Source organism: Pseudophryne corroboree, chromosome 4 (genome assembly GCF_028390025.1).
Source record: "Pseudophryne corroboree isolate aPseCor3 chromosome 4, aPseCor3.hap2, whole genome shotgun sequence".
Lineage (NCBI taxonomy): Eukaryota > Metazoa > Chordata > Amphibia > Anura > Myobatrachidae > Pseudophryne > Pseudophryne corroboree.
The window spans coordinates 357,314,853-357,327,266 of NC_086447.1; the positions used below are offsets into that span (position 1 = coordinate 357,314,853).

Here is a 12,414-nt window from a genome sequence, read left to right on the forward strand (position 1 = left end):
AGGGACCTGCTACAACAGGGTCCCTGTCTCTTTCAAGACTTACCGCGGCTGCGTTTGACGGCATGGCGGTTGAACGCCAGATCCTAAAAGGGAAAGGCATTCCAGAAGGAGTCATTCCTACCTTGATTAAGGCAAGGAAGGAAGTCACCGCGAAACATTATCACCGCATTTGGCGAAAATATGTCGCGTGGTGCGAGGATCGGAGTGTTCCGACGGAGGAATTTCAACTGGGTCGTTTCCTACATTTCCTACAATCAGGATTGTCTATGGGTCTCAAATTGAGATCTATTAAGGTTCAAATTTCGGCCCTGTCAATATTCTTCCAAAAAGAATTGGCCTCAGTTCCTGAGGTACAGACTTTTGTTAAAGGAGTACTGCATATACAGCCTCCTGTGGTGCCTCCGGTGGCACCGTGGGATCTAAATGTAGTTTTAGATTTCCTCAAATCCCATTGGTTTGAACCATTGAAAAAGGTGGATTTTAAATATCTCACATGGAAAGTGACTATGTTACTGGCCCTGGCTTCCGCCAGGAGAGTATCTGAATTGGCGGCTTTATCTTATAAAAGCCCTTATCTAATCTTCCATTCGGATAGGGCAGAACTGAGGACTCGTCCGCATTTTCTCCCTAAGGTGGTATCAGCGTTTCACCTGAACCAACCTATTGTGGTGCCTGCGGCCACTGGCGACTTGGAGGACTCCAAGTTGTTGGACGTTGTCAGAGCCTTAAAAATATACATTTCAAGGACGGCTGAAGTCAGAAAATCTGACTTGCTGTTGATACTATATGCACCCAACAAGTTGGGTGCCCCTGCTTCTAAGCAGACGATTGCTCGTTGGATTTGTAACACAATTCAACTTGCTCATTCTGTGGCAGGCCTGCCACAGCCTAAATCTGTTAAGGCCCATTCCACAAGGAAGGTGGGCTCATCTTGGGCGGCTGCCCGAGGGGTCTCGGCATTACAATTCTGCCGAGCAGCTACGTGGTCGGGGGAAAACACGTTTGTAAAATTCTACAAATTTGATACCCTGGCAAAAGAGGACTTGGAATTCTCTCATTCGGTGCTGCAGAGTCATCCGCACTCTCCCGCCCGTTTGGGAGCTTTGGTATAATCCCCATGGTCCTTTCAGGAACCCCAGCATCCACTTAGGACGATAGAGAAAATAAGAATTTACTTACCGATAATTCTATTTCTCGGAGTCCGTAGTGGATGCTGGGCGCCCATCCCAAGTGCGGATTATCTGCAATACTGTACATAGTTATTGTTAACAAATTCGGGTTATATTGTTAAGGAGCCATCTTTAAGAGGCTCTTTCTGTTATCATACTGTTAACTGGGTTTAGATCACAAGTTGTACGGTGTGATTGGTGTGACTGGTATGAGTCTTACCCGGGATTCAAATTGCCTCCCTTATTGTGTACGCTCGTCCGGGCACAGTACCTAACTGGAGTCTGGAGGAGGGTCATAGGGGGAGGAGCCAGTGCACACCACCTGATCTGGTAAAAGCTTTACTTTTTTGTGCCCTGTCTCCTGCGGAGCCGCTATTCCCCATGGTCCTTTCAGGAACCCCAGCATCCACTACGGACTCCGAGAAATAGAATTATCGGTAAGTAAATTCTTATTTTATGTCAGAAAGGCCATCGTTCATGGTTGAAAAATGTCTGAAAGGCAAAGTGTACAGTTGTGGGGTTTTCTGTGTTTTTTTATTTATTATTTTATTTATTTATGTTTTTATTTAAAAAAATGTATTCATTATTTTAATTTTTTTTGTGGGGTGGGGGGCGCCAAATGACTGCCTTGCCCCGGGTGACAGGAATCCTAGTTTCGGCCCTGGCAGCCCGATGCAGCAAGTCCCTGCCACGACGCATATGCCATGCCTATGATTCGCAGCCAATATGAATGCTGCTACATTTGTATTACCTTGATCAACAGGTTAGATAGTAGGGCAGTGCCACAGAAATAAAAGGACACAAGATACCAAGTGTGGTCAGTATTGCATGCTCAGAGATTTGACATACAGTGTAATCCAGTGAATTTCCAGCATCAGAGAAATTTCCAGCTGCCAATAAATGTACTCAGTAATGGAGAGAGCAAACATAGGATCACTCGTATGAGAACCTGTAACCATACAAACTATTAAAACCAATACATAAGTGTCCCACTACTGTAGTTTTATTTATTTTTTTAAAAATTCACATAGGTTTAATATTGAGTACTTATCTTTTTTTGGTGCCAGTCTAGCAAGGCACAGTAATATTATCTCCCAAAATAATTACCATTGTATGAGGTACAGAGATATTACCAATAAATGGCTTAAAACCAGTGTACCTCTTAATGCTCCTCTTAATATATTAAATGCCATAAAATATTTAACCTAAACATAAAACTTAACTCATATTTCCAACAAAACTAGAAAACACTAGAATAGGATGCATTAATTTACAACAATGACAAATGACAAACTGTTGTAAGTACTATGCCGGAACACGATGTTGACAAGTATAACTTTAAACATGCTGCTTTGAAAGCATGTTTCAAGGTATTCTACCAACATTGTTAAAATGCTTGAAGAAGTATTTTAACCATGTCAATATTGAGGTACTTGCACAGTGCTGCCGACAGTTACTTTGATGATGTCACTGTTGACATAAAGGAGTATATTTATTAAAATTGAATTTAGGTCTATTTAAAATCAACCAGAATAGAACAAGCATCCCCACAAAATCGACTACATTGTTTCTCAAATAGCTAATTTACTAAAAGTACATTTTGAGTTCCATTTTCAAATCACTGGTTGATGTGAGTTTTATTTGACAGTCTAAATGTGTTCTAGTCACCAAAAATCGACCAAAAAAATCAATAAAAATTGTCCCAAAATTGACTAAAAATCAACACAAAATAGACAAAATTATACAAAAGCATGCCTATTGGCCACATGCACTGCCAGACACTGGCGTATTTACAATGTGTGCAGTGTGTGCAGTGCACACGGGCCCCCAGGGTCCAGGGGTATCGTCACCGCACACCCTGCACCCATTTCTTAAATACTCACCTCTCCGGAGTCTCTAAGTAAATCTCTGACTGGTAAATGGCACAGCGGCCATTTTTCCAGAGATTTGCACATGCGCAGTAAGGAAATCTCTGGGAAAACGCCCGCTACGCCATTTTCCCAGAGATCTGCGTACAGTATGCGCACTAGATTCTGGGACAGCGCTAGGGTCCCCTAGTGCCCACAGTCTACAGCACTGCTGGCTAGAGAAAAAGGGATCGAGACGGAGTCTGCACATGGGTTCCTCCTGCTGCCACATGCACTGTATTACCAACAAACACTTTCATTTCTGTCCTAATTTGCATAGCCACAATTTTTTTAAATCACTGCTGTGTCTTTAAATGAGATGAGTTATGCAACCAGAGTGCCCCACATGCTTCTCTCCCATGTTTTTTTTCCAACATATTGAGGTTTTAGACAATTCCACATGATTTAAAATCAAATAGAAATAGTTCTGATGGTTCTATTGAAAATCGACTAATAGTAAATATGGGTTAGGAACTGAACTCTATGTTAAAGTATTGAAGGTTCTATTGTAATTCTATTTAAGTGTAAAGTTCTATTTCAGTAGATTTTGATTTGATTTTGACTTTAGTAAATACCTGTCACACAAACTCAACTGAAAACCAAAGTTGGCTTTTAGTAAATATACCCCCACAGTATCATATGTATCCTGCTCAAATATAACTAACCTTATCTGAGGCTAACTACATGAGACATTAGATACTTTTCTTACAATTTAGTATGATTGATGCTCCTTTTAGTGCCCTTTTGTTGTACAATCATGGCATTTGTGGGATGGTGCCTATAGATGTGACAGCCCGGCCCCACCCCCAAAGTGGTAAGCTGCGTCTCCACTCTGGGCATCTCCCGGAGAGGAGATTTAAAAAGTAGGAAACTATGGCCTCAACCTTCCTATATCAAAAAAATAATTTGTGAGGATAACAATATATATTAATTAGGTTATAGGGGAGCTATAACAATTCACAGGCTACATTCTCATGATTAATGTTCAGTCCACAAAATATGTACAGTACCTAATGATGAGACATACAGTATTAGTAATATATCGGACTTGCAAAAGTGAAATATGACATTTGTATCAAAGATATAAAGTTGATTTTGGGGATTCAACTATGGAAAATGTTGCTGATATAATAATAATAATAATAATAATAATAATAATAATAATAATTTTATTACCATTTACTACTGTTTCTAGTATGATCCATGTGACAAGGAATATTAAAAACCCAAATGCATGAAAATATTGCACAGCGTATATATCATATCTGTATGATATTTCATATGTAATGCATTCTCTATTTTAAGACAATTCTACATATATCAGCAAAGTGACTCTGGAGAGGACAAGTAAAGAGGAAATACAAGCCTCATTTGAGGGTGGGATCTCAGTCACAGTGTCTGCTAAGGTGGGAGCCTTGAGCTTTGATACAATGTTAGAGCCTACTTACAAGAACAAAACTAAAGGTCTTCTGGGTAAGATAAATATTTGTCTAATAAATATATTTTTTAATATGAGATATGATAATTCTTACATGGCTACATATACAATGTATAGGAGAAAAGTTACTTATCTGATAAGTCAGTTTGTTGTCACTGAGTTGCATTAGAAAATATGGTAATGTGATCTTTATTAAAAACATATGAAAAGGTCATTCGTAGAAAAAAAACAAATAGCTAGCAATACACCATATAAAGCCTCATTTGCATCTGTGAACTTTGATGTATATGTAATTTCAGGTGTGTTCAATGATGACCCAACAGATGATCTAATAGCTGCTAATGGAACTAAACTGGAATATAATGGTGTAAAACTTCCCAACGAATCAGTGATCTTTGAAATTGGAATGACGTGTAAGTGATTAAAATATGTTTTTTCAAATTCCAATATGCTTAATTGCAATTAAAATATTATCAATTGTGAATTTGTCTACCATGGTTATCCCCACATTGCTCAACATAGAACCCCTCTGCAGACAACAGGTGACCTACAGTAGGTCATACCAAACTGTACTGTAGGTATTTCATATCTAGAGTAAATGAATATATTTCAGGACTCCAAATAAGACCATCCAATTGATGGTGCCAGGATCATAATTGCCAGTCCTTATGTACCAACTTGAAAATGTTGGCCATTGATAACATGAGAGTGCATCAGCAACACAGTTGTTCACTCCAGGTACATGGGGCGCCTTGAAGCCAACATTTTCTTCAAGACAGCAAAAAAATAAATCACAGAAATGATGCATCACCAATGGTGAATTATACCTCTGATCATTGATGGGTTACACCACTCTCAAATTGTTGCACTAGAACAAAATGTTCTAGTTAGGAAGGTGCAGTGGCCCTGATTCAGACCTGATCGTGCTGTGCGTTTTCACACAGCGGGTGATTATCGAACTACTGCGCATGCATATGCACCGCAATGCGCATGCACGACGGACAGCAGCAATGATTCTGGGCAAAAATTTTGATCACGCGTACGCAAGGTGATTGACAGAGGGAGGCCATTTGTGGGTTTTAACTGACCGTTTATTGGGTGTGTCTGGAAAAATGCAGGTGTTCCCTAGCGTTTTTAGGGCGAGTGTGCGACATCAGCTCCGGACCCAATCAGCCTGATTTCTTCGCACTGGAGGAGTAAGTATTGAGCTACGCACACATTGCACACACTGCACAAAATGGGAAAAACATTCCATGGTGAGTGTCATGTGAACAGTTTTGCAGCTGTCTGCTGACTGAGATTTATTTTCGCACAGCGTACACATGCATTTGCACACTTGCATGGGGCGAATTTTCACTTCCGCTGGGCGGTGACTATCTGATCGCAGGACAGTGTAACTTGCAGCACAGCAATCAGGTCTGAATTAGGCCCAGTATCCAGAGATTAATTGCAAGGACTATTAGAAAACAGCAGAACATTTGCAGTATGCCAGTCCATGTTCCATGCCCGTGGCCAAAATTCAAGATACCATTACCTATCTAAATAGGCCTCCAAACCCAGGGAACCCAATGCAACTCTGAGCAACTGGAATCAAGGCCTACAAACTAATGGACCAAGCCATATCCTCACTCCATTAAAGCTCATCAAGATGGCAACCACATAGATGATTACTGATTTTCCTCACTCAGCCTATGGTGTGTTGCAGACTGCCCTTTAATAGCCCTTTCAAACTTCCTACACCCTACTTATCTGAATAACCATGCATTTGAAATGCAACAAACCTAAGAGAAATGTAACTTCATGCAACTAAAATAAGAATTTACTTACCGATAATTCTATTTCTCGTAGTCCGTAGTGGATGCTGGGGACTCCGTAAGGACCATGGGGAATAGCGGCTCCGCAGGAGACTGGGCACATCTAAAGAAAGCTTTAGGACTATCTGGTGTGCACTGGCTCCTCCCCCTATGACCCTCCTCCAAGCCTCAGTTAGGATACTGTGCCCGGACGAGCGTACACAATAAGGAAGGATTTTGAATCCCGGGTAAGACTCATACCAGCCACACCAATCACACTGTACAACTTGTGATCTGAACCCAGTTAACAGCATGATAACAGAGGAGCCTCTAGAAAAGATGGCTCACTACAGCAATAACCCGATTTTTTGGTAACAATAACTATGTACCAGTATTGCAGACAATCCGCACTTGGGATGGGCGCCCAGCATCCACTACGGCCTACGAGAAATAGAATTATCGGTAAGTAAATTCTTATTTTCTCTAACGTCCTAAGTGGATGCTGGGGACTCCGTAAGGACCATGGGGATTATACCAAAGCTCCCAAACGGGCGGGAGAGTGCGGATGACTCTGCAGCACCAAATGAGAGAACTCCAGGTCCTCCTCAGCCAGGGTATCAATTTTGTAGAATTTTACAAACGTATTTGCTCCTGACCAAGTAGCTGCTCTGCAAAGTTGTAAAGCCGAGACCCCTCGGGCAGCCGCCCAAGATGAGCCCCCTTCCTTGTGGAGTGGGCATTTACAGATTTTTGGCTGTGGCAGGCCTGCCACAGAATGTGCAAGCTGAATTGTACTACAAATCCAACGAGCAATAGTCTGCTTAGAAGCAGGAGCACCCAGCTTGTTGGGTGCATACAGGATAAACAGCGAGTCAGTTTTCCTGACTCCAGCCGTCCTGGAAACATATATTTTCAGGGCCCTGACAACGTCTAGCAACTTGGAGTCCTCCAAGTCCCTAGTAGCCGCAGGCACCACAATAGGTTGGTTCAGGTGAAACGCTGAAACCACCTTAGGGAGAAACTGAGGACGAGTCCTCAATTCCGCCCTGTCCGAATGGAAAATCAGATAAGGGCTTTTACAGGATAAAGCCGCCAATTCTGACACGCGCCTGGCCCAGGCCAGGGCCAACAGCATGACCACTTTCCATGTGAGATATTTTAACTCCACAGATTTAAGTGGTTCAACCAATGTGACTTTTGGAACCCAAAAACTACATTGAGATCCCAAAGTGCCACTGGAGGCACAAAAGGAGGCTGTATATGCAGTACCCCTTTTACAAACGTCTGAACTTCAGTGACTGAAGCTAGTTCTTTTTGGAAGAAAATTGACAGAGCCGAAATTTGAACCTTAATGGACCCCAATTTCAGGCCCATAGACACTCCTGTTTGCAGGAAATGTAGGAATCGACCCAGTTGAATTTCCTCCGTCGGGCCTTACTGGCCTCGCACCACGCAACATATTTTCGCCAAATGCGGTGATAATGTTTTGCGGTTACATCCTTCCTGGCTTTGATCAGGATAGGGATGACTTCATCCGGAATGCCTTTTTTCCTTCAGGATCCGGCGTTCAACCACCATGCCGTCAAACGCAGCCGCGGTAAGTCTTGGAACAGACAGGGTCCTTGCTGGAGCAGGTCCCTTCTTAGAGGTAGAGGCCACGGATCCTCCGTGAGCATCTCTTGAAGTTCCGGTTACCAAGTCCTTCTTGGCCAATCCGGAGCCACGAATATAGTGCTTACTCCTCTCCATCTTACAATAATGTATACATACATGTGTACACAGGGAGCGCTAAATATTCATAATTATCTAATTTATTTAGACAATAAAAAATAGAATGACAATGCACAATTTAATAATAATAAGATATATCAATTAAAAAATTAAAAACCATATCAAATGGACATCTCTCGTGGAAATAAACAACTCAGTTGCTGGTGTTAAAGGGTCCAGATTAGGCTATTTAGCCAATAATTGCTGAGCAAGTCCAGAATCCTAGTGTATCATTAATGTCACCAGCAAGTAGCTTTTAACTGTAAAAAGATGTACTGTAGCAGTCCAATGCCACTTAAATTTAAGCTCACCGCTGTTGGAAGTGGCTCGACCTAGCTGGTCTAAATATATCCAGTTAGTGCCGAATCATTGTGGCCTTCCCACTAAATCTAATGAAAGTATTGTAATTAATCAGATCTGAACGTTCCCTGATGTTTGGCCACTTACATGGCTTGACTTAGCTGGTTTAAATATATCCAGTTATTGACAAATCATTGTGGCCCTCCCATTAGAAAAATTGTTAATTCGTACATCTTCACCTTGCAATCGAGAGTCCTTTATTTTTGCTTCATTAGATTCCATCGAGAGTCAGCCAACCTTCCTCCTCCATGTTTGGTTGTGGTCATATGTGTGTGTGTGTGTGTGTGTGTGTGTGTGTGTGTGTGTGTGTGTGTGTGTGTGTGTGTGTGGTTTTGGCGACAGTTGTGCCTTACATACACACACATACATATGTCTACAAATGGTATTCATATACCATATGCAATGTAATTAGTTCTCCATAGTACAAATAATCCTTGCATCACCTTAAAATTGGAGTAGTAGTAAGCTCTTTCTCCTTCTGTCTTTTAAGCTCCCGATAATCTGGGAAACCTATTTACCTCATTATATCTCTATATATGTAATTTAAGATATGTCTGCATCAAAACCTAGAATGGTGTAATAAATATAATTAGAGGTTCCTCCCATAATTTCCTGTTTTCATTTTTCCTTATATCCTATGTAATATATGATATTAACAAAATATCAATTTTGTATGTATCGGTTTTTGTGAAAATGTATATACGCGAGTTGAACCTGTGGGGTTGAGTCATCTACTTTGGTGCCTTCTTGAATTAGCCCATTAAGCTATTGGAATGCTTGGTCATAAGGAAAATATACTGGGTTATATTGTGCAATGTTAAGTTATGCTATGTCTGCTTCACAACACAAACTGGTATAAATAATGTAGCCAATTAGAAAGTCTTTTCATATTTTCTTTTTCCTCAGGGGTAATTTTTGGGTTAACAAAATAATAAGATAAGAACCCCCCCCCCCCACAAAAAAAAAAAAAAAAAAATTACCCACATTTGTTTTTAAGAAAATGTCATGGGAATCGAACCTATGATGTTGATCTGTCTAGATTGGTGCTCTCCAGCATTAGCCCACAAGACTATCAGGGCTCTTGGATCAAAATGACCATATTAGGTTGCCTTTGAAGTATATTGCGCAATGTTCCGGATCGATGCCATATATAGAATATTAATATATATTTTTATGCTCTTAATATCTTAAACATTCTTTCTTTTAATCTAATGGAGCTCCTTATAAGGAGACTTTTTGATTGATGATAAAAAAGTTTGTTTTATTTCTATTCACTCTGATTGTGTTTCAAAATCCTGGATAAGGCACCAAAGTAATTACCTGTTTATTCTACACCTGTTATTTAATGGACAATGCCTTTTGATTGGATGGCCACTGTATAAATATCTTCCAAAGTGGACACTGAGTATACCTTCTGATGAAACTGCTACTCTACCTATAGCAGAGAAACGCGTCAAGGAACCTACAATTTCTCTGTGGAAATCAACTTATATCTATCCGTCACCACTTTGCTCCATGCTGCCTGCATCCAGCTCTCTCCCCTAGTCTGCAAATCAGGCTCCACATCACTGCCGGAGACGTTCGGCTGTGCGGCCACGGTTCATCAGCGCACACTGGTAAGCCTGCAGGGGAGACGGGGACACCGCTGAACAGCAATAGATGGGAGTTTGGAAACACTTCCAACAGCGGTGAGCTTAAATTTAAGTGGCATTGGACTGCTACAGTACATCTTTTTACAGTTAAAAGCTACTTGCTGGTGACATTAATGATACACTAGGATTCTGGACTTGCTCAGCAATTATTGGCTAAATAGCCTAATCTGGACCCTTTAACACCAGCAACTGAGTTGTTTATTTCCACGAGAGATGTCCATTTGATATGGTTTTTAATTTTTTAATTGATATATCTTATTATAATTAAATTGTGCATTGTCATTCTATTTTTTATTGTCTAAATAAATTAGATAATTATGAATATTTAGCGCTCCCTGTGTACACATGTATGTATACATTATTGTAATTTCTTGTTTGGTTTGAATAATTGCAGATTATTCATTGGGAGCAGCATTGTAGATCTTCCTTATCAAGGTTATTTAAAGTTGGTAATAAGTGCGCCTGATTGCCTCTTTCTAAGTAAAATTAGGGTGAGTTTTATTATCCTCTCCATCTTATCAATCTCAGTACCTTGGGTATGAGAGGCAGAGGAGGGAACACATACACTGACTGGTACACCCACGGTGTTACCAGAACGTCTACAGCTATTGCCTGAGGGTCCCTTGACCTGGCGCAATACCTGTCGAGTTTTTCCCAACGGTGTATAATCATGTGGAAGACTTCTGGGTGAAGTCCCCACTCTCCCGGGAGGAAGTCGTGCTGAGGAAGTCTGCTTCCCAGTTGTCCACTCCCGGAATGAATACTGCTGACAGTGCTATCACATGATTTTCCGCCCAGCGAAGAATCCTTGCAGCTTCTGCCATTGCCCTCCTGCTTCTTGTGCCACCCTGTCTGTTTACGTGGGTGACTGCCGTGATGTTGTCCGACTGGATCAACACCGGCTGACCTTGAAGCAGAGGTCTTGCTAAGCTTAGAGCATTGTAAATGGCCCTTAGCTTCAGGATATTTATGTGAAGTGATGTCTCCAGACTTGACCATAAGCCCTGGATATACCTTCCCTGTGTGACTGCTCCCCAGCCTTGCAGGCTGGCATCCGTGGTCACCAGGACCCAGTTCTGAATGCCGAATCTGCGGCCCTCTAGAAGATGAGCACTCTGCAACCACCACAGGAGGGACACCCTTGTCCTTTGTGACAGGGTTATCCGCTGATGCATCTGAAGATGCGACCCGGACCATTTGTCCAGCAGGTCCCACTGGAAAGTTCTTGCGTGGAATCTGCCGAATGGAATTGCTTCGTAGGAAGCCACAATTTTACCCAGAACCCTTGTGCATTGATGCACTGAGACTTGGCTCGGTTTTAGGAGGTTCCTGACTAGCTCGGATAACTCCCTGGCTTTCTTCTCCGGGAGAAAAGCCTTTTTCTGGACTGTGTCCAGGATCATCCCTAGGAACAGAAGACAAGTCGTCGGAACCAGCTGCGATTTTGGAATATTGAGAATCCAATCGTGCTGCCGCAACACTACCTGAAATAGTGCTACACCAACCTCCAACTGTTCCCTGGATCTTACCCTTATCAGGGAATCGTCCAAGTAAAGGATAACTAAAATTCCCTTCCCTCGAAGGAATATCATCATTTCGGCCATTACCTTGGTAAAGACCCGGGGTGCCGTGGACCATCCATACGGCAGCGTCTGAACTGATAGTGACAGTTCTGTACCATAAACCTGAGGTACCCTTGATGAGAAGGGTAAATTTTGACATGAAGGTAAGCATCCTTGATGTCCCGAGACATCATGTAGTCCCCTTCTTCCAGGTTCGCAATCACTGCTCTGAGTGACTCAATCTTGAATTTGAACCTCTGTATGTAAGTGTTCAAAGATTTTAGATTTAGAATCGGTCTCACCGAGCCGTCCGGCTTCGGTACCACAACGGTGTGGAATAATACCCCGTTCCCTGTTGCAGGAGGGGTACCTTGTTATCACCTGCTGGGAATACAGCTTGTGAATGGCTTCCAAAACAGTCTCCCTGTCAGAAGGAGACATCGGTAAAGCCGACTTTAGGAAACGGCGAGGGGGAGACGTCTCGAATTCTAATTTGTACCCCTGAGATATCACCTGAAGGATCCAGGGGTCTACTTGCGAGTGAGCCCACTGCGCGCTGAAATTCATTGAGACGGGCCCCCCACCGTGCCTGATTCTGCTTGTAAAGCCCTAGCGTCATACTGAGGGCTTGGCAGAAGAGGGAGAGGGTTTCTGTTCCTGGGAACTGGCTGATATCTGCAGCCTTTTTCCTCTCCCTCTGTCACGGGGCAGAAATGAGGAATCTTTTGCCCGCTTGTCCACGAAAAGACTGCGCCTGATAATA

The 12,414-nt window shown here is 42.1% G+C and overlaps 1 protein-coding gene across 1 annotated transcript in view; it reads left to right on the forward strand.

Moving 5' to 3' along the window:
- Positions 1-12,414, forward strand: part of LOC134910910 (mucin-3B-like) — a 380,580-nt gene that overhangs the window by 204,063 nt on the left and 164,103 nt on the right. The window contains exons 21-22 of the mRNA XM_063919296.1: positions 4,382-4,549; positions 4,814-4,927. Of these exons, the coding sequence (XP_063775366.1) occupies positions 4,382-4,549; positions 4,814-4,927 (282 nt within the window). The remainder of the gene's footprint in view (positions 1-4,381; positions 4,550-4,813; positions 4,928-12,414) is intronic.